Raw genomic sequence first — 27092 nt, 5'->3', positions numbered from 1 at the left:
TTGGGGGAAGCTGGGAAGAGCTGGTGCCCAGGCAGGCTGGTGGGCTGCTGGCTGGAGCCAAGCTGGGTCTAGGGACTGCTAGGCAGTCAGGTAAGAGGGCCTGGGGCCAAGTGGTGCCTCTAGGGATCTGTGTGCATGTGTGAATGTGAGTGTAGGGCCGTCTGGAAGCTTCTGAGGCAAGGTTCAGGATGAGCGGACAGAAAGTGAAGGTTATGGGTGCAAAACCTTCCCAGGAACAGTGATTTAACTCAGGGTGCTCTGTGGTCTGTGCCCTGGAGAAGAAGGCTGGGTGCTAAGGACTCTGATGGCTGGGCAGCAGGTCCCGCTTGCCACAGGGGCAGGACTGGGCACTCTGCTGTTCTGCCCAATTTTTTGTGTCCGAGAGATCCCCAAGGAGCCAACATCGATGCAATCACATGAAGGTTTATTCGACAAGCTTAAGCTTGGGCCCAAGTATACCCGATACAGCGGAATAGGAACTTGGACCCCGAACCAGATTACAGTCAGAGTTTTTAGAGGCAGAGTAGGGGTGGACTTGGCTGTTGGTGAGGACAAAGGGGATTAGGGATGATGTCAGTCTCTAAGGAATTTTGGAAGCAAGGTCTCTAGGACCTTGAGGGGCTAGCTATTGTTGGGAGAAAGGTTATTTATTACCAGTAATAAAAATCTTCTCGTGAGACCCTTTAGATGTATATCAGTGGGTCATATGCTTGGGAATGATTGTTGACACTATCTTGGAGGTTTAGAGATAAAGTTTCCTCAAGGAATTGTTAAAGTAGACTTACAGGATCCTGGTTGGACCTGTTGGAGTAGGGGGTCGGTCAGGCCAGGATTGTCCTTAGCAAAACCTCAAGGTGAGGGCAGGTGAGTCTCCAGGGGAGAGCCACTCTGTCTGTTTCAAGGGCTTGTCAGTAGGTAAGGAATTTTAATGATTTTCTTCTGCCTCTGTTTCCCCACATCATTCCCCCCTGAACAATGTTGACCCTTAAATCTTTAAGGTTGTTGAAGGTGGAAGGTCTCATCTTCTGTAACTTCTTCCTGCTGAATAGGGGGGTAGAGTTGACCTTACCTACTTGGGTCAACACTGGTCAGTTGGGGAGTGTGTAGGGGAGTTAGGAAAGACGGAGGCAGCTGAGTCCAGGAGAGAATGCTTAGGTGATCTTCCCAGGTGGAAAGGATCCTCTGTGGAAGTTAGGACAGCAAAGGAGTTGAAGTCCGGTGAGGAGACACTGGAGAAAATAGCAAAACATGATTAGCGTAACAAAAAGAAAATGAAGCTCAAATAAGTTTTTTTTTTTTGCTATTTGACAAAAAAACCCTTTTCCAGTCCAGGAGTTTAAATCAATCTTTAAAGGAGAGAGGGACGGCTTAAAATGCTCACTTGAGTAGGTCAGAACCCAGGAAATATTTTGTGATAATCTGGAACGTCAAGATGGCTGCACTTAGGCCAGGGCTGGACTCGACGTGGGTACAGCCATGTTTTCTTGGCCTCTACATTTCCCCCTCTCAGAGGAACCTAAGGTAGGACCCAATCATGGGTCCAAGCTGGCCTCAGTAACAAAGTCCAGTGGTTGGTATTGCTGTCTGAGTACCATGAGTTGAACTGCACCGACTCAGTCTTTGACAAAAGTAACTAATCTATTGATAATGCAGGGCCCGAAGGTAAGGAGAGGGAGAGGACAATGAGGGGTCCGGTTAGGGTGGACAGCAAGGCAGTTAACCATGGGGAATGACTGAACCGTGATTCAAACCCACCTGGCTGCTCTTCCCGTTCCCGTTTGCATCCAGCCAAACCTTCTCTGACTTTTGCCAAAGATTCTCGGATGATTCCTGAGTGGTCCGTGAAGAAGCAACATTCCTCGTTTAAGGCAGCGCATCACCCCCCTTGTTGTAAGAAGATTAAATCGAGTCCTCTCCTGTTTTGAAGGACAACCTCAGACAAAGAGGTTAGGGAGCCTTGGAGGTGGGAAATAGAGGTCTCTATCTTTTCTGTGTCCAGATCCATGGCTGCCCTGAGACAGTTATAGTGGGAATTCTGTACGGCTAGTGAAGCAATATCTGTCCCTGCACCTGCTAACCCCGTTCCCAACAGCGTGGCGATGGTGATAGCCGAGATGGGCTCTCTTTTATCCCGTCTGTGGGTATCTGCATCGAACCACAGAAGTACCTGCTCAGGTGTCTGGGTGGCTCAGTGGTTAAGCCGCTGCCTTCAGCTCAGGTCATGATCCCAGGGTCCTGGGATTGAGTCCCACATTGGGCTCTCTGCTCAGCGGGGAGCCTGCTTCCTCCTCTCTCTCTGCCCGCCTCTCTGTCTACTTGTGATCTTTCTCTGTCAAGTAAATAAATAAAATCTTAAAAAAAAAAGAAGTACCTGCTCATCTGAGTGGTAGATAATTTTAGGAAGTAGCTGAACTAACACACAGAAACCCTTTGTCTGATTTAGAATCTGACCATGAAGACAGGGGGTAAGGCCTGTAGAGCATGCCCTCCAACCGTCTTGAGGAGGTAGGTGGTAGTCTAAGTTAGATATAGGTCTTGTCTCATTACATAGGGACCGGTATTGGGGTGAGGGGGAGCCTATACAGAGTCCCTGACCTGACACTGATTGTAAAGTGAGTCCTTGAGTCTTTTGATGCCATCTACGGGCATTAAGGTGGGAGATTATGTTGTACTGACCCAACATCGCGATTCCCTCATAGAAGGGAGGCTGGATGTCATAGCAGAGCCAGCAAGATTGGGTAAGATTGGGCTTGGTTGCATTGAGGAACCTGTAAGCTTGGAGCATCAGGTCCCAAAGTGGGTGCTGAGAGGGGCTGAGGAAGGGGAGGATCTTGCGGGAAGGAGGCAGAGACAGGAGTGATGGTGTCTGCGTCAGGGGTGTTATTGGACGCAGACGGCGTGGTAGGTACAGGGGAGGGTGCTGGGGAGTTAGCGGTTGTCCGAGGTTTGGGCGGAGGAGGTGCTAGTGCAGGGTTTGGGTCTAGGTTAACCTGATTATTCTGGGCTGAGAGTCTCAAGATGAATAGTTTTCCCAAGTCCTGGGAACTGAGTCTTACTACGTCATAGATTCTTAAGCCCCAAGTAAGTCCTACCTGCCATCTTGTATCTAGTTTTCTGGGCTCTGTGAATTTTAGGGTGATCAGATTATTGGTTTCAGAGCTCTGCGATGTGCGGTTTCTTTTAAGAGTAATTAAATCATCTTTGTTGGGAGCTGCCCACCAAATTTCGCCAGTGGAGACACAGCTCCAGCTGGCACAGTAAAAGTGGGAGGGGCCCCCACACTGCCTTGCCTGGTTTTCTGTAAGGTGTCCCGGGCAAACATAAAAATGTCATTTGTATAGTTGGCTTCTTAATCCGTGGAGATGGGTGTCCCCCAAGTAGTTTTGTTAGATCAAGAGTAAGGTCAGGGAACCAAGCCTGTGGTGGGGCAATTTTTGAGAGGGAATATACAACCTCTGCATTAGAAACACTTGTTACCTGTCATGTTAGGTTAAGTGGTTGGTGGGATTGGCCCTGGCGTGAGGGGGACATGGCATAAGCAACATTAGTGGGGTAAGTGAGAACGGCGCAGTCTTAGCTTTAAGGGATTGTCCTTGTCGGGCTCACATTTCCATTCTAGAACAAAGTCCTTGAGAACAGCGTGTGGGTCAGCTGGCCGGATGTGGGTGTAGTGGACACAGGGAGTAATCCCACCGACCTTGAGAGTGGTGGGAGTGGTCAGGATCACGATGCAGGGTCCCTTCCAGCGCGGTTGGAGTGTCTGGTGTTGGTGTCTCCGAATGTACACCCAGTCACCCGGTTGATATCGATGAGGGTCCGGGGGTGGCCCAGTCTCGTAGAGGGCCCTCAGCTTTGGCCACACCTGTTCATGGGTTTGTTGTAACATTTGGAGGGAGAAAGGGAGTTGGTGATCATCAAACTCAGCAAGCACCTTGGGTTTTAAATTAGGAATAATAGGTGAGGAACTACCGAACATGATCTCATAGGGGGTAAGTCCCATCTTATATGGGGAGTTTCGTACCCTATATAGGGCGAAGGGGAGGAGAGTCACCCAATCCCCGCCAGTCTCCAGGGCTAATTTAGTTAAGGTCTCCTTTAATGTTCTGTTCATCCTCTCTACCTGTCCTGAGCTCTGGGGCCTGTATGCACAGTGTAATTTCCAATCTGCCCCAAGTACTAGTGCCCACTCCCTATGTTACCTTAGAGACGAAGCCTGGTCCATCGTCTGATCCAATCTTAATGGGAAAACCAGACCTCGGTAAGATGTCTTCCAGCAGTTTCTTGGTCACGGTCTGTGCGGTTTCATGTTTGGTGGGATATGCCTCTGTCCATCCTGAAAAAGTATCTACAAACACTAGTAAATACCTGTACCCATATTTTCCAGGTTTTCCCTCAGTGAAGTCCACTTCCCAGCAGGCTCCTGGGTGGTCCCCCTGGGTGCCCAGGTTAGATCCATGGGCGGTGGCATTAGTTAATTGACATGCGTGGCAATTTGCCACAATGTTCAATCTTTGATCGGGAGTCTTTGATGGTGATCTTTGCATGTCCCACCAGGTCTTCCATTTTTTTGTTCCCATGTGGGTGCTCCTATGCATTTTGGATAGGACTCGCCATCCCAGTTCCTCTGGTAGGATTATGCTGCTATCGGCAGCTCTCCACCAGCCATGTAGCATTGAGTCATGGGCAGACGCTTAATCCACTGTAAGTCTGCGTCAGTGTAGTTGGGGTCATCTGGCAAGCTCGGTGCTCCCGGATCAGGCAGTGTGGTCACTAAGACATGGTCCACTGAAAGAGCTGCCTCTTTTGCCTTTAAGTTGGCCAGCCTGTTTCCCCTGGCCATTAGCATGTCTGCTTTTTTGATGTCCTGGTCAATGGATAATGTCCAGTGCCTTAGGCAGCCAGAGGGCCCTTAGGAGCTCAAGGATTTCTGCCTTGTTTTTAATAGTCTTTCCTTCTGCTGTTAAGAGCCCTCTTTCTCTATAAATGGCTCCATGGATGTGGGCCGTGGCAAAGGCATACCTGCTATCAGTATAGACGTTTATCCGCTTGCCTGCTTGCATTGTTAGCACCTTGGTTAGCGCAATCAGTTCTGCACGTTGGGCAGATGTACCAGCCGCTAACGGTTCTGCGCAGACAGTCTCTGTCTCTGCGGTCATAGTGGCCCCCGCATACCTGATTCTTTCCCGGACAGAGCTACTGCCGTCTCTACACCAGGTGTTATCTGCATTCGGCAGCGGTCGGTCCTGGAGATCAGCTCTGACTCCATGCACCGGAGCCAGGATTTCTTGGCGGTCATGAAGAGGGGGTTCCCAGTCAGGGTTAGGGAGCAGTGTCTCTGGGTTTAAGGCTGTTGGCGCCTGGAACAGAATTCTGGTAGGGTTCAAAAGCAAGCCCTAGTAATGGGTCAAGCGGGCATTGTTGATCCATCATTCTGGGGTTTTTATTCAATGGCATGTGGGGTAGTGACGTATAGTTCCTGCCCCATAGCCAGCTCATCAGCATCTTCAACCATGGTGGCCACTGCAGCAATAATTTTTAAGCATGGAGGCCATCCAGCAGCCATGGCATCTAAATTCTTTGAGAGGTAGGCCATCGGCCTCTTCCAGGGGCCTATATACTGAATTAGGACTCCCTTCACCACCCCTTCCTTTTTATCCACATAAAGGTGGAAGCGCTTAGTCAGATCAGGCCGCCCAAGTGCCGGGGCCAAAAGCAGGGTTTGTTTAAGGTCATTGAAGGCTGTGTTCATGGCCTCAGTCCACACAAAGTCCTGTCTTTGCTTTGTGGCCTCGTAGAGGGGCTTAGCAATTTCAGCAAAACCAGGGATCCACAACCGGTAGAACCCAGCCGACCCCAAGAATTCACGCACCTGGCAGATGTTTCGAGGCTGCAGGATCCTCATGACGGTCTCCTTCCGTGCATCCGTTAACCACCTTTGTCCATCTCTCAGGCTGTACCCCAGGTAGCTCACCTCCATTCTGCAGATCTGGGCCTTCTTAGCTGAAGCCTGGTATCCCAGAGTTGCTCTCATTTGGAGCAAATCCTTGGTGCCTTGTAGGCATGTTTCCTGATCCTCTGCTGCCAACAGGATATCATCTACATATTGTAATAGAGTCAGATTAGGGTGCTCGGCATGGAACTCACCTAAGTCCTCGTGTAGTGCCTTGTCAGGGATGGTGGGCGAATTTTTTGAATCCTTGCGGTAGTCGAGTCCAGGTGAGTTGGCCATTGATGCCCTTGTCCGGGTCCGCCCATTCAAAGCGAAGAGGTCTTGGCTCTTTGAAGCCAAGGGTAAGCTGAAAAAGGCATTCTTTAGGTCTAGCACTGTGTACCAAGTCTTGTCTGGGGGCAAGGTGGAGAGGAGAGTGTAGGGGTTTGGGACCATAGGGTGCATGTCCATCACCTGTCGGCTGACTTCCCTCAAGTCCTGGACCGGTCTATAATCATTAGAGTGTGGCTTTCGCACCGGCAGCAGGGGAGCGTTCCATGCCGACTGACAAGGCCGCAGTATGCCCGAGTCTAGCAGTCGCCGGATGTGTGGGGTGATCCCTGTCTGAGCTGTGAGAGGCATGGGGTACTGGCGGACCCTGACTGGATCTGCTCCTGGCTTTAGTTCCACGTATATCACCGGCTGATGTTGGGTCAGTCCCATTCCCCCGGTTTCTGCCCACGCTTGGGGAAACACCTGCAACCAGTGGTCAATGTCAGTCATTGGTGCTGGGGGCATTTGGTGAAGACGATATTCGTCCTCCAGGTTCATGACAAGCACCTGGATCGGGTGCCCCTCTTTATCCAGAACCTTTGCCCCTTTAGGGTGGAAACTAATTGGGCTTCCATCTTGGTAAGTAGGTCCCGGCCCAACAAGGGGTAGGGGCACTCAGGGAGGACCATGAAGGACTAGGATACCCGGCCCACGCCGAGATCCACTGTTCTTTGGGTCCTCCATGGATATTGTTGAGTGCCTGTGGCCCCCTGTACCCATGAGGTTCTATTTGTCAACTTTCCTTGAGGTTGTAGCAAGACAGAGTGCTGTGCCCCGGTGTCTACTAGGAATTTAATTGGTTGCCCCTCCACTTTAAAGGTTACCCCGGGCTCGGGGAGGGGTGCTGAACCCCGACCCCCTAGTTGTCTAAATCTTTGACCTCCAGGATAGTAGCAGAGGCCTTTGGTTTTTTTTTTTTTTAAGATTTTTAAAATTTATTTGACAAACAGAGATCACAAGTAGGCAGAGAGGCAGGCAGAGAGAGAGAGAGGAGGAAGCAGGCTCCCTGCTGAGCAGAGAGCCCGATGCGGGGCTTGATCCCAGGACCCTGAGACCATGACCTGAGCCGAAAGCAGAGGCTTTAACCCACTGAGCCACCCATGCGCCCCGGCCTTTGGTTTTTTGTTGGGGCAATCTTTTACCCAGTGGTCTTCTTCCTTGCAATACACAATTATTCAGTTTGGGGCGTTCTCGACAGGGGCCATGCTCCTTACCTGCTCCTGAACCCAACATCTTGAGACGTCTGTTTTTCATGTGGGTCTTCCGCGGTCGTGGCCACTAGGATCTTAGCTAGGTTCTGGGTCTGGTGGTCACTTATCTTAGCCTGTTGTTCCTCCAGGCTCTCTCTCTCTGTTATTGTAGACTCTTTCTGCCACCACAACAGAGCCTGTAGGCTCTTTTCTCCTAGTCTTTCTACACTCTGCAATTTCCTTTTAATGTCCAGAGCGGCTTACTTAACAAAAGCCGTAACAATGGCAGCTCTGGTTTTTGTGGCCTCTGGATTCATAGGGGTGTACTGTCAGAACGCCTCTATGATCCTTTCTAGAAAAGCCGCCAGACTTTCATCTTTACCCTGTCTTACATCATATACCTTGGCCAGATTGGTGGGCTTGCATGCTGCAACCTTAAGACCTGCCACTAGAGTCTGGCGGTAGACCTGGGGCCTTTCCTTACCTTCTGCCGAGTTGTAGACCCGAGTGGGGCGAGACAAGGGGAAAGCTGCATTTATGAGATCAGGGTTCTGAATTGGCTGTCTGTCGTCACCCAGGATGGCCTTTCGGGCTTCAACCTGGATTCGCTCTCTTTCCTCAGTGGTAAAGAGAACCTGTAAGAGCAGCTGGCAGTCATCCCAGGTGGGCTGATGGGTGAAAAGAATAGTATCCAAAAAACCACTCAGATCTTTTGGGTTATCAGAGAACTTGGCATGTTGGGTTCTCCAGTTGTATAGATCACTAGTAGAGAATGGCCAATATAACATTGGCTGTCCCCCCATTTCATCGGGGGGTCCCATGGCACGGAGGGGAAGGACAGTGGAATCGGCCGGTCCCAAGTTTGGGGTTGGGGCTGCCCTATGGGTCCATCTATGTGTCTCTGCTGCCAGCCCATCCATGGGGGCCCCTCCATCTGGGAGGGGGCGCGGCACTCCCTCAGCAGCCCCTGATGCTTCTGCTGGAGGGGCAGACGGGAGTGGGGCGAGAGGACCTGGTAGGGCGCTGGGAAAATCAGGTCCTATATGGGAGTGCCCTGAAGGACTGGGGAAAGCGGAGTCTTTGGTTCAGACTCTGTTTTCTTGTCAGACTTTGGAGTTGGGTTCCGCAGGGCTAGGATCTCAGATGTAGGTCCTGATTGGGAGGGAGAAAAGGTTTAAGCCAGGAGGGAGGATTCTCGATCATGTCCTGCCAGACCAGGATATAAGGTACTTGGTCAGGGTGGCCATGTGGTTTTTCTCTGAAGATGACAGCCTTAACCCGTAAGATAATGGGCAGTTGAAAAGTTCCCTCCCGGGGCCATCCAGCAGTAAAAGCTGGCCACTCAGACATGCAGAAAGTCTGAAACTTTCCCTTTCGTAATGTCTGTGCTCCGGTTAGGAGCTCTCTCCCCGACATCCGAGAAGTGGTAATCATCAGAGACAGAGGGGTCGTCTGTGTCTGTCCCATCACGCCCTCAGCCCACAGCAAGACAAATACACTTATGACAGTTAGCAAGAACACACTCACACAAACGATCCAGCGCGGCCGCGAAGACAAAACTGTAAGTAAGTTAAGGGAGGATCTGACTGCAATGGCAGCGGATTCTCCCCACAGAGGAGGACTTCGTCCTCCAGGAGGGGGCAAGGGACATCTCCCAAGACCCCCGGTTGACGGCCCGCCAGCGCGTCTGCTGAAGCCAATGTCGACCCAGATACTGCTTGGAATTCCTACAGGTAAAAATGCAGACTGGAGCTCCCAGAAAGTATGCGCGCAAACAGGAAAACAAGTGCACTCACCAGTAGGTGCAGGACCCTCCGGGGCGGGGTCCTGGGGGTCTCTCAAATCGCGGTGGGACCTCCACATGTTGTGCCCAGGTTTTCGTGCCCGAGAGACCACCAAGGAGCCAACACCGATGCAATCACACGAGGGTTTATTCGACAAGTTTAAGCTTGGGCCCAAGTATACCCGATACAGCGGAATAGGAACTTGGACCCCGAACCAGATTACAGTCAGAGTTTTTAGAGGCAGAGTAGGGGTGGACTTGGCTGTTGGTGAGGACAAAGGGGATTAGGGATGATGTCAGTCTCTAAGGAATTTTGGAAGCAAGGTCTCTAGGACCTTGAGGGGCTAGCTATTGTTGGGAGAAAGGTTATTTATTACCAGTAATAAAAATCTTCTCGTGAGACCCTTTAGATGTATATCAGTGGGTCATATGCTTGGGAATGATTGTTGACACTATCTTGGAGGTTTAGAGATAAAGTTTCCTCAAGGAATTGTTAAAGTAGACTTACAGGATCCTGGTTGGACCTGTTGGAGTAGGGGGTCGGTCAGGCCAGGATTGTCCTTAGCATAACCTCAAGGTGAGGGCAGGTGAGTCTCCAGGGGAGAGCCACTCTGTCTGTTTCAAGGGCTTGTCAGTAGGTAAGGAATTTTAATGATTTTCTTCTGCCTCAGTTTCCCATATCACTGCCAGTGCTGTTAGTGTCACCCAGGTGATCTCTGGAAAAGCCTGAGGGACAAAGAGGAAGAAACAGTAGATGGTCCTTGGGCCCAATTCATAGAGGCAGCAGGAGAGGCCCAGTGAGGAAAGGTGACTTGGCCAAGGTCATGCTTGCTGGGACCTGAACCCAAGCCCCAGACTTCCCACTGTACTGCTCCACAATAGGGAGGGCCCAGGGCTCCCACCTCAGCCCCAGTGGTGGCCACATGCTGTGAGAGCCATGTGTCCCTAGGCCACGGTCTCATCTCAGCCCTTGACCTCAGTCTGGGAGGCCTGGGCCCTTATGGGCATCTGGGCTTGATGAGGCTGTAGGAAGTTTGGGGGCTTGTTCATTTGACAAGCTTCTGTTTTCCTGTGGGCCTTTAGTGTAACCCAGAGGGCTGGGAGAACCTGGGGGTTGATCCAGGGGCATTTGGCTCCTAAGGATGACTGGCAATTAAGAGGAAATGCTCATACCTTTAACCACCACTACCATCACCATCACCAGCAGCAGCAGCAGCTCATAGATAAAGTGTGGCATCGTGTTAAGAGCACAGATGCCAAAGTGCACTGCCTAAGTTTGAATCCTGGTCATGCCACTTTCAGCTGTGTGACCTCGGACAGGTTACTTAACCTGTCTGGGCCTCAGCGTCATTATCTATAAAATGGAGCTAATAAGTGAACCTATCTCCAGGTTGTCGTAATGATTATACAAGATGGTATACGAGGTCCTTGGCACCGTGCCTTGCCAGCAGTAGGTCCCACACAACTGTTAGCTATTGTTATATGTCAGGCATAGAGTCGATGCCTTCACGATATGGCCTCATGGTGTCTGCATGGTGATTCTGTGATGCCCAAACTCTTCTAGTTTGTTGTATGATTAAGTCATTCTCATTTATCAGTTTTAATGGTCATTTCCTGCCGTTCCTGTTCTATCCACAAGTGTCCTAGTTCTCCTCTTTAAGACTCCCTGTATGTGTGCTTTCCTTAGTAGTTTTCACCATTTTTGGTTATGTTGTTTGTCTATACAGTTATTTGTCGAATGCTGATCTCCCCATCAGCTCCAAGAGGAGATGTCTGTCTTGCTCACCTTGGTATCCTCAGTTCCTAGGTCAGGGCCTACACCTCGTGGGTGCCCTGTAGACATGCGGGAGAAAGGGTAAGCGTGCCTGCATGGCTAGAAGGCTCCAAAGAGATGGTGCCTCTAGAGGACTCCGCTGATGTCTGACATAGAATAGAGCAGAAGGGATGTTGGCACAGAGAAGTGGAGACTCTTGTTTGGGTCACACAGCTAGAAATACAGAGCTGGTTTCTAACTTTGGTCCCTGATTGACCCCCTAAGCCCAGAGCCGAGGTGAGACCCAGGCTGAGGTATGCTGACTCTGAGTGACCCACTGATCTCTCTCCCTTAGTGCCATGTCCAGTGTCCTGACGCAATGGGGGGAGGAGGGGTGGCTTAGACTCTGCCGGGCCCAGGAAACCTCAGGGCTATTTCCGCCAGGGCCCTGGGGTCCAATCCAGAGACAGGAGATCTGGAACCCTCTGGTGGGCATAGCCAGGACTAAGAAAAGGTGAGCAAGAAGCTTGGGCCCTGGAGGGTGAGGGAGGCTGCAGCGCTCCTCCTACTGGCCAGTAGTGGAACTGCAGGGCGTGGCTCCATGCTTTTTCTGCCCCAGAGAAAAAAGATGGGTTGCATTAGCTTCTTGAAAAAACCCTTCTATTCCCCTCACTTCCCATTTCCTCCCTTTTTGCTTCTTGCTTTTTCCCAGGGGGTCATTCACTAACTGTGCCTTTGCTTCAAACCTCCCGACGGTTTCCCCTTGCAAGCGTAATTAGGATAACATCCCAGCTCCTGACCGCTAGAAGGTTCCCCGAGGGCCTGCCCACCTCTCCTTGCTCGCCTCCTGTGCCCAATCTCTTCTCCCTGCACTGGCAATGGCCCGAGTTCATTTCTCCCTCAAGGTGCCTCCAACTGCTCTTTCCTCTGCAGGAATGCTTTTCCCTGGGCTCCCTGCTGTCACTCCTCTGGAACATTCCCCTTGGAGAACTTGCAGATGAAAAGAGAATTCAAAGCCCTCTCGGCCAACCCGATACTCTCAGATCCGATTTCCATCCTGATCCAAATTGTTAGAAACCCCAAACACTAACTGCAAAACCAACCATGTGTCCCGTTTAACGAGATGATCGGAACGGTGAGCGATTACCAGATATTGGATGATATTGGGAGATGATTATTAATAGTTTTAGATGTGATAATGATATTGTGATGACTTTTTTTTAAAATTAGCATCACTGAGATACGATTTCTATAAAATAAAATTAGCCTGGGTGGCTCAGTGGGTTAAGTATCTGATTCTTGATTTCAGCTCAGGTCATGATCTCAGGGTGGTGAGATGGAGGTCCCCGTTGGGCTCCACGCTGGGTGTGGAGCCTGCTTAAGATTCTCTCTCTCTCTCCCTCTCCCACAACCCCTTCCCCATGCTCACTCTTACTCTCTTAAAAAAAAATTAGTTCACTTTGAATAAGAATTCAACAAGTTTACACGAATGTTTACAGTTGTGAAACCATATGGTTATATTGTTTAAAAAGTTCTTTGCTTTGGGGGCGCGGGGTGGCTCAGTGGGTTAAGCCTCTGTCTTCAGCTCAGGTCATGGTCTCAGGGTCCTGGGATCAAGTCCCGCTTCAGGCTCTCTGCTCAGCGGGGAGCCTGCTCCCCCCCACCCCTGCCTGCCTCTCTGCCTGCTTGTGATTTCTCTCTCTGTCAAATAAATAAATAAAATCTTTTAAAAAAATAAACTAAAAAGTTCTTTGCTTTTAGAGATCCATGCTGAAGTATTTACAGATGAAGTAGTATAGGAAGAAAATCTAGTGAGAATAAAGGAGGGAAAAAGCATTGTACAGGGACGGGGGTGGGCACAGGTGGGGATGGAACAAAGCAGGCCACGAGCACTTGCCTGAGCCGAGTGATGGGTTACACCAGAGGCTCCTTAGAGAGTTCTCGATATTTTGCTGTGTTTAAATGCTCCATAATTCAAGTTTTGAAAAAGTTTTTCTCTCTTGAGAGACCCTTTCTGACCATGTTTGCTAATACACTGCTTCCCACCCCCATCACCCCTGCTTGAAATTGTGTGATTCTGTCTCCCCAACTAGAATGTGAGCTCTGGCAAAGCAGGGGCTGCCTCCGACTTGTGCGCCCCAAAAACATGGACCTACCTGGCACATAGTAGGTGCTCAGTAAAGGTTTTTTTTTTTTGCATGCATGTATGCATGAATGAATGAAGAATGAATGAATGAATTTTCCCACGCTCACTCATTCATCACCAAGTATTGGCCATGTTCTACACCCCCAGCCCTGTGGGCAGCCATAGTTACAGAATGAAAGGGTCCCTAGTCCAAACCTTTTTGTCCAGATGGGGAAACTGAGGCCTGGGGAGGAGCAGATACTTGCCTGGAGTCTCACAACTTGGTAGCCAGATAAGGCTAAGGAGCCCAGCTGAGGCTCTTCTCCTTCACCCCTGTGCCTCAGGGAAGGGGACTCTTGCTGGAGCTGCCCAGGCTATGGCCTTCATGATCTCCTGCAGGCCTCCCAGTGGTTGCTGGAATGGAGAACTCTCTGACAGGCTGCACTATGCCTGAGCACTTCCACACAGTCACTCCTCTGCTGGAGAGCTGGGCGCTTTCCCAGGTGGCAGGCACGACTGTCTTCCTCAAGTGTGAGAATGTGCAGCCGTCTGGCTCCTTCAAGATCCGAGGCATTGGGCATTTCTGCCAGGAGGTAAGGTATTGGCAGGAGGGGAGGAGTGAGAGGGTTCAGGAAAGAGGAGCGGGGAGATGGATGCTGACTGGCTAGGGGTGAGGGCAGGAGGGGAGAAGTAAAGTTGTATGGGGCTGGATGAGGGGCGAGGAGTGTTGGGGTGGGCTGGGAAGGGACTGACTCCATCCCATACAGGCTCTATGACATTTGCCTGGGTCAGTCCTCAACCCCATTCCTTCTCTTCCCAGGTGGCCAAGAAGGGATGCAGACACCTGGTGTGCTCCTCAGGTGACCCTCAGGGCGGGTCCTCAGGGCTGCGTTGCGGGGAGGAAGAGCTGGCTAGAGCTGCAGTAAATGTCCAGGTTTCAACCCCCTCAAGATGGCCACTTCATGTGTCTTCTTTAAGCCCTCTTCCCATATTCAGGACTCATATCCGAAGTGACAGAAACCCATTCCATACATGTTTAAGATACAGGCCCCAAGAACTGGAAATTCTTGGGATAAGTGGCTTTCAGGTATAGCTGGATCCAGGAGCTCTCCTTTGTATCTCTTTTCCCTTGACTTGTCTTTTTTCTATACTAGCTTTATTTTCATACAGACTTCATAGCAGCAAGATGGCCATCAGGAATTCTGGGCCTGCCTCCTATCATCCTGTCAGCTCTAGTGAACAGGAAGCAACCCCTTCTTACTGGTTTTCCTCAATCCATCATTTGGTCTTTTTCACCTAGCTTGGCTTATGTACTCAGCCCTGAACCAATCATGGGTTAGGGGCTTGAGTTCTCTGATTGAGTCCATCTAGATCACATACCCACCTCTGGGACCAGAAAGAGAACTCAAAAGTTGGGGCATACAAGTGCTGGGAAGGAGTGACCCACAAAGGGAAATGGAGGGGAAAGAAGATGGTGTGTTGACAGGCTAAAACAATGGCACCCCCTTCTATTGCTTCCACAGGGGGCAATGCAGGCATTGCGGCTGCTTATGCTGCTCGGAAGCTGGGCATCCCTGCCACCATTGTGCTCCCTGAGGGCACCTCCCTGCAGGTGGTGAGGAGGCTGCAGGGGGAGGGAGCTGAGGTGCAGCTGACTGGAAAGGTAAGGACCCCAGGAAGGAGAAGCCAGCTGGGGTGGGCTCTTCTCTTTACCCCCACCTCAACCCTAGGAGAGGGTAGCTCCCTGCTTTTTTCTTTCCTTTTTTAATGAGCAATGCCCTGAGCCCAGTCTTCTGGCTGAGCTGAGAGGTGGGAGCAAGGCATATTGTACATGGAAGCCTGGGACCTCCTGCCTCTACCTACCTTGAGAAGACTTCATCGGCATGAACCCAGGAGAAACAGGAAGCTAAGGGACCAGGAGTGTGTTCGTCTCCTTATAACCTCATTAACACTTGGTATTATTCATTTAAAAATGTTTGCCATTTGATGAGACAAAGAGTATAAAGAAAGGTGATGGTGGCATCATTTCTCATTCTGAGACCACCCCAATAATGAAAGGTGCCCATCACCAGGGATTGCGCTGATTCATCTTGTTGCCACAGAAACAGAAATGCAAACATGTAATCCTTCTACCTTCCTAGAAGGAAGGAAAACATTTCCCTGGAAAAGAGATTTTTTTTTTAAACCATTAAAATTAAAACTAAAAGCTGGTCTGCAAATACTTAGTGTCCAGCTTCCTTCCTTGCTTTCTCCCTTCTTCTCTTTCTTCATCTATTCAACTGTCCTCCCGTCCATCACCCTCTCTCCCGTTCATCTGTCCATCTATCTGTTCATCCATTCACCCATTTATCCACTCATCCATCCATCTGTCCATCTATTCATCCATCCATCCATCCATCCATCCATCCATCCATCTGTCCATCCATCTGTCCATCTATCCATCCATCCATCCATCCATCTGTCCATCCATCCATCCATCCATCCATCCATCCATCCATCCATCCATTTGTCCATCCATCTGTCCATCTATCCATCCATCCATCCATCTGTCCATCCATCTGTCCATCCATCCATCCATCCATCTGTCCAACCATCTGTCCAACATCCATCCATCCATCCATCCATCCATCCCCCCAACACCTTTCTCCCTCCTTCCCTTCCTTCCTTCCTTCCTTCCAAGTCATACTATGTGTCTGTACTAGGTTAGAGCTAGGGATATAGAGATAGTAAGACGTTGTCTCTACTCTCATGAAGCTCAGGTGTTGTTGGGGAGACACACAGATAACCAGATGGTGATAAGAGACTGCAGTAAGTGTTGTGATGGGAAGAGCCGGCCCTGACGAAGAACAGAGAAAACATAATGTTTTAATCAGCTATTGCTGCTAGATTGTGCTGCATAACAAACATCCCCCAGATATCAGCGGCTTATGAGAAACCCGATCTCTCTTGCTTGTGGGCTTGTGAGTGGGCCAGGGTGGCTCTGTGCCAGGCTGCAGGCAGGATTAAGGTTTGCATACATGTCCCCCACATCCCTCTGGACTGGTGGCCCCCTCGGACGTGTTCTTCTCCAAGTGAATGGCAGGAGGAGTGGGAAGGAAGGCCCTTTTGAGGCTGTGGCTCAGAACGGCTACACTGACACTTCTGCCACATGCCACTGGCCAAAGCAAGTCACACAGCTGGGACCTACATCAGTGTAGGTGAGGAAATGGACTCTGGCCCCTGGTGGGAGGAACAGCAGTCACCTGACAAAAGGCGTGGACGTGTGATTCTAATGGAGGGAGGGGGAAGAGAACTGGGCAGTGGTCCTGTGACTCAGACCTGGGGAGGTGATCCAGGAAAGGCTCCCCAAGAAGGGTCCCCTGTGTTATCTTGAAAGGGAAATACAAGTCCTCCCATTGGGGAGAGGGTCATGGGCAGAGGAAGGAGCCTGGAAAGGCCTGGAATGGGAGTGAGCCTGGTGCACTCCACTTGCTGTGGCCTGGCCCCTGGGGGAAGGGGTGACAGGTGAGGCTGGAGAGGGGGAGGGGAACAGTCCCCTTGGCCGACAGGGTGGCTCGTAGGTGAGGCTGGCATAGGGCAATGGGGAGCCATGGCTGGAGTCTGAGCAGGAGAGGGGCACGGTGGGCCCTCATTCTGACTGCTCTTGGGCCGTGGACAGGAGGCAGGAAGCTCTTGAGTGGCACTAAGGGCTGCATAGTTCTGGGTCTCATGTTTGTTTCAATAACTCTAGAGAATGAGGCCCATCTCTTTGGTTCGACGTCTCTGTGGAGTCTCTGTGGACAGAGACTATCTCTTTGTCTTCTCTGTGTCCCCTGGTACAGGCTGGGCCCAGCATGGGTGTTGCTGGCGGCCAGAGGATGGGTGAAGGTGACCTCCGGCCCTTTTGTCACCCTCTGTCCCTTGGAGGAGGGGCTGTTATTTGTCACTTAGCTTCTGCTGGGGTTGGCCAGAGCGGGGACCCCTCCGAAGTCCTGTCTTAGTTTGGGGTCCCCAGAAGCAGACCCTGAGACGAGGAATGGGGTGCATGTAGTTTATTTGCGAGGTGATTACAGAGATTGTGAGGACATAGAAATGAGACAGGGAAGGGAAGAAAGCTTACAGTGGTGTGTCCGGGAGTCATCTCTGTGGGCAACTGGGGTTCAGTCCCCACTTGGGGCTCCCATGGAGGACACACACAGGGAGGGTCAGAGGGCCTGCCCCTCGGCACTGAAGTCTATCCTGCCCACTGCCCCGCAGAATCCCCTGGCCAGAAAATACCCTGCAAGTGACCTCTGCGCTGGGCTGCCAGGGACATGGACTTCTGCCACAGATGCCAAGCCCACGAGAAAAGTGCACCCACCTTTGATGTGGTCCACGTAGGTCTGTCGAGACCCAGGCTGCCTCTGGCTGCTTGAACTCAATTGGCAGGTCATCCACTGGGCAATCGCTGGTTTTCATGGACACCATCTGTAGGGGCCAAGTTGCTATTTGGGGCTCTGATTTCAGGGGGCTTCTCACCTATTGGCTGGTTAGAAGCAGAAAAACTGCTTAGCTGGCCTTGGAGCTCACCCTCCCCTACCACTGCAGGCCAGCCTGTTGGGATTGCGGAAAGCACGTGACATCTACTTACCCGACTGGAAGCCTCCGACTTTGACTGAGGAGGCTGCCGGGCCTACCCCAGCTCTGGTCTCACCCTTGGGGTTCTCCCCAGCCCATCAGACCCTGGGGCCAGGCAGGAGACCTCAGGCTCTGCTCCAGCCTCCACAGCAGTCCGATTCCTGGGGCTCCTGAGGCCCTCGCTTCTCTTTAGGTCTGGGATGAGGCCAGTCTGAAGGCGCAAGAGTTGGCCAAGAGGGATAGTTGGGTGAACGTCCCTCCGTTTGACCACCCCCTGATCTGGTAAGTTTGTTGCCCCTCCCCCGTGGAGCTCAGGGCCCAGACCCTCCTTGAGTTGGGGTCCTTCCATTGGACAGAAGGGAAAACTGAGGCCTAGAGAGGAGTAGAGGCTCAGAAGGCAGGCACACTGGGGTTCAGACCCTGCTTCTGCCACTTGAGAGTTGTGACTCTACAAAGTACCTCTCCTCCCCAGGCCTCAGTTTCCACATGTGTACAGTGGAAATGGCAATAGTCAATCCTACTTATTCAGTGTGCTTATCCATTTGATCCTCCCCAGAGCCCTTGAGGTGGGAGTTTGATGTCCATTCCACAGGCACAGAGTGCTCAAGGAACTTGCCCAAGATCACACAGCTAGTAAATGGCCAAGACATCAGATCCCAGGCCCAGAACTTGCTGGATGTCAATTGATAAGCTCGTCCCCTCTTAACACACACACTAACGCTGCGTCTTTCCAAGATCATGGAGGGGATTAAATGGGATAATGTCTGAGAACATGGCTGGGAGGTGGGGGGAGGGGAAAGAATGAGTGAATGAATACATTGAATGGATGAATGCTGAGCGAGCTAAGGGTTGCAGGGTCTCTGCTCCCCTTGCTGTGGATGGGGATTGGGGTGGTGATGAGGAGAGTTTGTGTATACGTCAGCCTTTGGGAATGGGGGCCTTTCTCACTCTGCTTTCTCCTCCCCCAGGGAAGGCCATGCCAGCCTGGTGCGAGAGCTGAAGGCAGCACTGGGAAGCCCACCAGGGGCCCTGGTGCTGGCAGTAGGGGGTGGAGGGCTCCTGGCTGGGGTGTCAGCTGGCCTGATAGAAGTGGGCTGGCAGCATGTGCCCATCATCGCTGTGGAGACCCAAGGGGCCCACTGTTTCAATGCAGCCATCAAGGCAGGCAGGCTAGTCACACTGCCAGAGATCACCAGGTAGGCATGGGCTAGGGGCATGTGTGGGGGCTGGGGGTGGGAGTGTTGCTGTCTTACCAGTACCCAAGAGACTCAAGTTCACCCTAGGACTCCAACCACAGTAATGTCAGAAGGCAATGCCAAAAATGTAGATGAAAGATATGATTCATTGAAGTTTCAGTAATGGATAAAAAAATTTCATGGGTCTGTATCATTACAAAGGCAGTTTACGTGTTTTGCAGGTAAGTGAGAAAATATAGGCAAGCCATAAGCAACAGAAAACAAAATGGCGCCTTCCATTCCACCCTCCAAAGATGAACAATGGGTTACGTTTTCTCAGTCTTTGTTTTCCCCTTATGCACGCATAGTTACATACAAGTGAAACGAGCCTGGCACATAGTAGGTGCTCAACAGATGTTTGTGAAGTGAATGAATGAATCGATCATATATTTTTAAGTTGGGATCGTATCCTTCTTAAACTCTATTTTTCTAGTTCATGTGATCTATCATGAACACGGTTTCATTTTTTTCCCTACAATATCATGAGAGAACTTTTTCCTTGTTACTTTCTGTAACCGATTTTAATTCAACGGAGAAAAAGTTCGTATGAATCAACTAACTAACTAATAGAGAGTGGCCAGCCTCCAGACCCTGTGTCATCTTAACATCCTTCATTGTCATCACCCCAACCACCCGCACGGATGCTGTGTTAGTTTCCCAAGGTTGCCATAAAGATGACCACAGACTAGGTGGCTTAAAAGAACAGAAATTCTTTCATAGCCCTGGAAGCTAAACGTGTGGCATCAAGGAACTAGCAGGGCCACACTCCCTCGGAAGGCCCTAGGGTCTCCTTCAGCTTCTGCCTCTGTCTTCATAAGACCTTCTTCTCTGTGTGTCTGTCCTTTGCTTGGAAGGGCACCCGTCATTGAATTTAGGGTCCAGTTTAATCCAGCGTGACGTTATCTTCTAATTCCATCTGCAAAGAACCTAGTTCCAAATTAGATCATATTCTGAGGTTCTGTATGGTCGTGGATTTGGGGAGAGACACCATTCAACCCTCTACAGATACCAGCACTGCCCCTATTTTATTAAACACCCATTACGTGCTGGAACTTTCCATATCGTGGTGTAAGACAGCAAGGTGGCTGAAATCAGAACAGTCTATTAAGTCATCTCTATTAAGCACCTATTGTATACAAGGTTCTGGCTGGACAGTTAGAGAAACAGTCTTTGCTTCAAGGAGAATTCTGTCTGGACATACGAATCTCCTTAATGTCTTTCTGGCACCGTTTCCACTCCTATCTGACGCCATTCACCCTTCAGTGTCTCCATGCTGCCTTTCCCTGAAAATTATTTGTGCCTCGAACCCTGGGGTCTTTCCTGTCCCTCGCACTGGAAATATCAGTCCCTCCTACATTGATGAAATGCTCCAGGGCTCAGCTGGGCAATTGCTTCTCATAGGCCCAGCTCATAGGCCCCGAAGACCTTCTGCGTCACTCCTCAGCTGTGAAAGAGCTTGTAGATGGGCAGGTTTGAGCCCCTAGTTGGGAAGGAGGGGGCTTGAGCATGGGGACTGGCTATTCAGCTCTGAGTCCCTCGTACCTCCCTCAGAGCCCGGCCCAGTGGAGCACTCAGGGAAGTTCGTGGATTTGCCATTTTTGTAAGGATACCGCTCTCCAGCCTGGGGCTCTGACCGGACTCACCTGACAGTCACCTTGCTGGGAGTTCTGTCCACTCTCCCACTAGACTCCAGCTCCTGTCCGGCCCTTGTCCCCACCCCGGGGCAGCAGTGCTCCCCTGGATGGCTGTCACAGCCCTCCTCCATCCCTGGGCTCTACTTGGAGCTTTATTGAGATAGACTTCATGTTTCATGTAACCCGTTCTCTTAGAGGGTAGAGTTCAGTGATTTTAAGTATATTCAGAGTTGTGCCTCCATCACCAAAATCCCTTTTAGAACATTTTCCTTTTTTTTTTTTTTTTTTAAGATTTTATTTATTCATTTGTCAGAGAGAGATCACAAGTAGGCAGAGAGAGAGGGGGAAGCAGGCTCTCTGCCTAGCAGAGACCCTGATGCGGGACTCAATCCCAGGACCCTGGGATCATGACCTGAGCCAAAGGCAGAGGCTCAACCCACTGAGCCACCCAGGCGCCTCCCTTTTAGAACATTTTCATCACCTGTCCCCAAGTCCCTCCTCCCCTCCAACCCCTGGCGATTACTGCTCCACTGCCTGTCCCTAAGGACTCGCCTGTTGGGGACATTTCCATTTGGAGGAAGTCATACAATACGTGGCCTTTTGTGTCTGGCTTCTCTCACTCAGCCTCACGTCTCTCGGCTTCATCCGTGTTGTCGCCCTCACTTCATTCCATTTTATGGCCAAATACTACTCCCCCGGGTGGCCGGACCCCATCTTGCCTATCCCTCCCTCAGCGGCTGCACTGTCTGGGTTTCGGGCTACGGGGAGTCGTGCTGCTGCTCGTAGGGACCTTTGCGTGTGGACGAACATGTCCGTTTCTCTGGGCTGCGTCCCTACACGTGGTATTGCTGAGCGTCCTGTTGCCCCGAGTCCTTGGTCTCCTGGCAGGTCAGGGCGTCCTTCCTCTGCTGCTGACCTCCGGGACCCTTCACCCCCCACCCCCTGCTTGCATAAGGGGTGCCTTCCCCAGGCTCTCAGGCCCAGATCCACACTCCTCTCAGCCCCACTCCAGCCGCTGGCCTGTCTTCCCGCCCCTTGGCTGGGTCATACTCCTTCCTGCCACCAACCTCTGCTCACGCTGCGTCCTCTGCCCAGAATGTTCCTGCCCCTCCCCTTCCCTCCTTTCGGCTGGGAACTCTCACCCCAGGGAGATGGCCCCACACCTCTGTTTCAGGGAGGGGCCCTCCTGGCGGTCTCCCTCTGTTTATCTACTTAATTCTCTTTCCCCTCCCAGACTTTGTTCTTACGTATTTATTTATAAGCGAGGTTTCTAGTCAACCGAAAATGTCATACTCATCTTGGTCCTTACCAGGTAGCCATCCGGGAAGCTCCGCATCCTGCTGTCTCACCAGCAGGAGTGGAGTCGCCAGCTGTCACCACACGAGGGGACGACCGTGTTATTGACTCTTCCCTGGGCTGGACTTTCCATCCCTGTGGCTTATTAATTTTATAACTGGAAGTTTGTTCCTCTTCATCGTCTTTATCGGTTTCGCCCAGCTCTGTCCACCCCCCCCCCCCGGCCCCAGCCCTCTCCCTTTGGTGACCACTAATGACGGGTCTGTAGTTGGGCCCATTTCTCTCTGGCTGTTTTTGTTGACTTTGCTCTTAGTGACCGCGCTGGTGATAGCCACCACCAGCCCTTCCGAAACCTTACTGTGCATCAGACTCTCTTCTACGCATTCGGACCATTTGAAACTCCACCCCCACGGCACTCTTGTGAACAAGGGACAGTCGTCACCTCCATTTTCAGACTTAGGAAGCTGACAATCGGGGAGGTGCAGTGACCTTCACAAGGTCCCCCTGCTAGTACGGGGCTCAGGTTTGAAATCGGGCAGCCTGGCTCCTGAGTTCTGAGCTCTGGGCCTCTCGGGGCTCAGAGCCAGTTCTGATGGGCTCTCCAAGGGCTCTGCTGGGCCTGAAACACTGCTCGGCTTGGGAAGGAACCAGCAGGTGGGCCATCCCAAGCACAGAGATAAACAGCATGGACGCTGGAGCCAGACTGCCTGGATTTCAATCCCCACTGCTACGTTCAAACTCGCTGTGTGTGCTTGAGCTACTTCCCTAACCTCCCTGAGCCTCTCAGTTTCCTCCCTTGGAAAACGGAGCTCATACATTTCTAACTCCAAAGGGGGATTACGAGGATTAAGAGAGGAAACACATGCATCTATCACCTGGTGGATAGTCAATAAATACTAGTTATCGTATAGACATGATAAGTAGCTATGAATGAATAAGGTACAACCTAGTCCGTTTCCATGCTTGGATTTCTGGGGTCTGTGCAAGGATGGCCACAATCGTGGTTACAGAGTTGGAGGGAGTGGTGTGCTTTTGTTGGTCCCTCACGGGGCGCCCAATTTGGGGGCCACTGCCTCGGCGCCAGTGCTCTGCTGGGCTTTTGCAAGGCTGAGCCCCCAGTCCGTTGCAGGGTGGGAAGGGGGCCTGAGGCTTAGAGGACTGGGTCCATGAGGGCAGAGGCCCAAGGAGTCCCCAGCTCTGCCCCACACCCCGGCCCTCCCTGCCCCGCCTGCCCTCTCCCACAGCGTGGCCAAGAGCCTGGGTGCTAAGACCGTGGCCACGAGGGCCCTGGCGTGCACGCAGGAGCTAGACATCTCCGAGGTGGTGGAGGACGGCCAGGCTGTGAGTGCTGTGCAGCAGTTCCTAGGTGAGTGAGACTTGCCCTCCCTCCCCAGGCTCGGGGACCTCCAAAGACCCTGGGTCTCTGGGTATTCTGTCTTGTCTGTATGCTCCGTGCCTACCGCAGGGCTGGGTGCACACCAGTTATGTGACAAGTGCATGCTGAGCCTGTGGAAGGGTAGGGCCAGAGGCCACGGTGCTGCCTCTAGCCTCCGGACATTTGTATGTGCTCTGCTGCCTGCTGGCCACGCCCCCACCCCCACCCCGGGCCCCGTTCCCTGCCGATTTCACGTGACTTGGGGCTACTCAGTCAAAATGGCGCCTCCTCCGATCTTCCACTCTCATCCTGCCTGGGCTGGAGACTCCCCATGGCCTCTGTTTATGGCTGCCTGGTTGTTATTCATCTACAGTGCTAGATGCAAGCCCCGTGGGGGTGAGGCTGGGCGTGTCCTCTTTACTGGGGTGACCCCAGGGCCTTCCTAGCATAGGGCCTGGCAGAGAGTGGGTGCTCCATAAATATTTGTCGAATGAATGGGTGAATGTGTGAGTGAATGGAAAGGTAGATAATGGGTGGATGGATGGATGGATGGATGGGTGTATGGACGGACACATTGATTAATGGACACATTGATGGATGGACAGACAGACAGTCAAGTGATGGATAGGGGATGGATGGATGAATGCATGGATGGATGGACGGACGGATGGATGGATGGATGGACACACTGATTGATGGATACACTAATGGATGGACAGACAGACAGTCAAATAATGGATGGGGATGATGGATGAGTGGATGGATAGAGAGATGGATATGTTGATTGATGGATACACTGATGGATGGACAGACAGACAGTCAAATGATGGATAAAGGAATGGATGGATGGATAGATAGATGAAAGGTGGATGGATGGAGGGATGGGTGGTCAGATTGATGGATGGAGAGAGGGTCAGGCAGATGATGGATTGTGAGCTGGCTGGCTGGCTGGCTGGCTTCGTGGATTTGCGGTGCCCAGAGCCTACCGAGCACTAAATGCTTCTTCTTCCCTTTCTCTCTTCTCATGCACTTCGTTCCCCTGCTCCGGGCAGATGATGAGCGCATGTTGGTGGAGCCTGCCTGCGGGGCCCCTCTGGCTGTCATCTACTCAGGCCACCTGGGGAGGCTCCAGGCCGAGGGCCACCTGCGCCCATCCCTGGCCTCGGTCGTGGTCATTGTGTGTGGAGGCAACAACATCGATAGCGGAGCGTTGCAGGCTCTGAAAGCCCAGGTGGGTCAGAGCTGACGGTTCCTCCTCCGGGATGCACACCCCCATAGCAGGCTGAGGGGCCTCTCTGCTCATGGACGGCCATGGAAGCTGCTCCATGCTTCCGTGCCAGCTCCCTCCTGCAGGAAGCCCTCCTGAAATGCTTCCCTTGGCTCCCCTGCAGACCTAGTCAATAAACACTCCGAGATGAATTTGTGACTCCAGCTGGTCCCATCTTTCTGGCTCCGCGAGCTCACAGAAGGCCCCCAGCAACCTTGAGGCTGGCCCTGCTTGAAGGGACTCTTCCTCACACAGCTGGGACCAGAAAGCCCAGGATTCAAACCTTGGAGCTCTGAGACAGTCCAGTTGTGCTGAACTCCTGGCAGGGCTTCCCTCACCTGGGAGACCTGCCCAGGAGGAGAGGGGGTCATTCTGCGCAGCTGTACTGAGACCCAGGTGTGCAAGGACAGTAACACCTGGCTTTCTCTAGTGCTTTGTATGTGCTGGAAACTCCTCTAAGACCTTTCCACTCATCGCCTTCTGTAATGTTCGGAAAGGCACCATGAAGCAGAAACCATTATATCATCCCTCTTCTAAAGATGGGGAGACTGAGGCACAGGATGGCGACCAAACCCACTCGCTGTCCTGGCAGGCACGTGGCCCAGCCATGCTCAGACCCCGTGATTTTCAATATGGTTCTATTTCTTGGACCTCAGCCTTCTTCGTGTGCTGGCTAGTGGTGATGGGACCCTGAGGTAGGAAGCAGGACTGACAGTGGGTTTGGACTTAACCTGTGGGTCGCAACGAGGGTGGGTGCCGGTCCTGGAATTGGGTGCCTCTCCCCCATGGGGAGAATCTCTTAGAAAACCGAGGGGGGAATTTGAATCTTTGGGAGCCACCAGGGGGCAGCAAAGTGTCTCTGATGGGGAAGCCTGGCTCAGGGCAGGGAAGGCCGAACCCTGCCCCTCCAGCCTCCCTTGGCTCTTTCTCTAGAGGGGGCCTGCCCTTACCCCATCTGGGGGCGTGCTGAGGTCCCAGCGATGGCTAGGACCCACAAGAGCTTGGCATTGGGGAGCCCTATCCAAACCTCACTGCCTTGCTGGAAACAAGGCTTGGAGCAAGGAGTCCACCAGGCATCACAGCCCCTCTTAGATAGTGAGGCCTTCCCCTGGGGCCCCCTTCCAGCCTCCTGCAGACTGTGTGTGCGTGGGCAAGTGCTGTCCCTTCTCTGGGCCTCAGGCTGCACCTCTGTGCTGGACGGGGCTCACTTGCAGCTCCCACCTCCTTTCCTCTCCCCAGGCTGTTGCCCCGCCAGGCACCACTCCCTCTCTCAAGAGGAGAACCTGAGGGCGGCAGTGACATCCCTTTGCCTCTGTCCCCTTCTCTCCTGGACCCCAGACACTGCCCTTCATTCTCAGCTTTGTGCCTCCCGAAGCCACCAGGCCCAGCAGTATTTCCTTGGAATCTTACAGTGTGAGCTCCCCAGAATAGAGGGGGCGCAGAGAACCCCAGCAGAGGATTCAGCCAAAATCGAGCCTGACGCTGTTCCTCCTCACCAGCCTTGAGCAAGCGAAGCTCTGCTTCAGAGCCTCAGTGTTCTGATCTGTGAAATGGGTGGTTTGCGGGTTCTTGCTACGGACCTGGCATATGTCAATCAAGGTTGGTTCTTACTATGTCCTGAGCGCTTCTCCCCAGCCACAGGGGTGGGAAAGAGCCAGAATGTATCCATGGCTTGAGTTCCTGCCACGTGCAAATGGGCCTTAGCAGTCATTTCGTTTAATCCCCTGCAATCACCCACGTGGTTGTTACTGTAATGGTCATTTTTGCAAATGAGGAAACTGAGGCACAGAACAACTGAGCGCTTCTTCCAGTGAGTGGCAGAGCTCACCTCAGTCCCAGGTGTTCTGTCTCCCAGTTGGGCCTCTGCCCTCGGCCACACTCCTGGGAGACTCGTCAGCTGCTGTTTGTTCCCTTTCTGGTCTCAGCGGGCCAGAGATAAGAAGCCGAGGGCCCTGTTGACCCCATTCAGATAACACCTGCCAATGATCTTACTGTAGTCCTCCCTGGCTGACACCCCAGGATTGCCAAGGGCAGGATGGGGGCACAGGGAGAGGGCAAGGACATGGGTGGTGGAAGCCGAGGCTGTGGATACCATGCAAAGATGACATGACCTGGTCTCGCAGGTCGGGGTATGGGCACAGGGACCCTCACTTTCTGTCTCTGCCCTCTCACACCGCTCCGAGGGGGGATCGGGAAGCCTAGCCGAGGGTCTTGGGAGCAGGAGCGTCTCTGTGTTTGTCCAGGGCTGTGCGGAGAGCTTGGCAGCCTGGGCCGCCAGCTGTGTGTACCTGTCTGGACACGCCCAGCCTCCCCCTCTCCCTGCTGGGGCCCCTGTCCTGGGTTGGAGGACCCCGTGGGCTCCCTGCGGCTTTCCTCTGTCCCCTCACCGGGCTGATTCCAGCACCCTGCCTCCCGAGACCTCTCCTCCATCTAGTCCTTTACTCCAGCCTCAAGCCTGGGAATCCAGACAAGGTGGGATGTGAGGAGGGGGCCCAGGGTCATGCCACGGCTGCTCCCCCTTCCCCAGCCTGGGCAGGACCTGCGCAAGGCAGGACATGGGGCCCCGTACCTGTGGA

General features: G+C 52.3%; 1 protein-coding gene and 1 pseudogene across 2 annotated transcripts; one reads left to right on the top strand and one right to left on the bottom strand.

Moving 5' to 3' along the window:
• On the top strand, nt 1-24668 carry SDSL (serine dehydratase like). Of its 2 annotated transcripts, XM_059140199.1 has the most exons (9): nt 3-90; nt 11922-12123; nt 13513-13706; nt 13934-13973; nt 14637-14776; nt 17903-17991; nt 18678-18905; nt 23119-23240; nt 24302-24668. In XM_059140199.1, the coding sequence occupies exons 3-9, from the start codon at nt 13533-13535 to the stop codon at nt 24493-24495; spliced, it is 987 nt and encodes a 328-aa protein (XP_058996182.1). In that variant the 5' UTR covers nt 3-90; nt 11922-12123; nt 13513-13532; the 3' UTR covers nt 24496-24668. The 2 variants fall into 2 exon arrangements, with proteins under 2 accessions (XP_058996183.1, XP_058996182.1); XM_059140200.1 differs by lacking the exon at nt 11922-12123 and having other exon boundaries at nt 1-90.
• On the bottom strand, nt 3545-10472 carry LOC131811000 (uncharacterized; annotated as a pseudogene).
• Nucleotides 24669-27092: the final 2424 nt, after the last annotated feature.

The sequence above is a fragment of the Mustela lutreola genome, chromosome 11, assembly GCF_030435805.1.
Source record: "Mustela lutreola isolate mMusLut2 chromosome 11, mMusLut2.pri, whole genome shotgun sequence".
Lineage (NCBI taxonomy): Eukaryota > Metazoa > Chordata > Mammalia > Carnivora > Mustelidae > Mustela > Mustela lutreola.
Note: the sequence above shows the minus strand (reverse complement) of the source record. Positions and strands in the feature narration are given on the sequence as shown.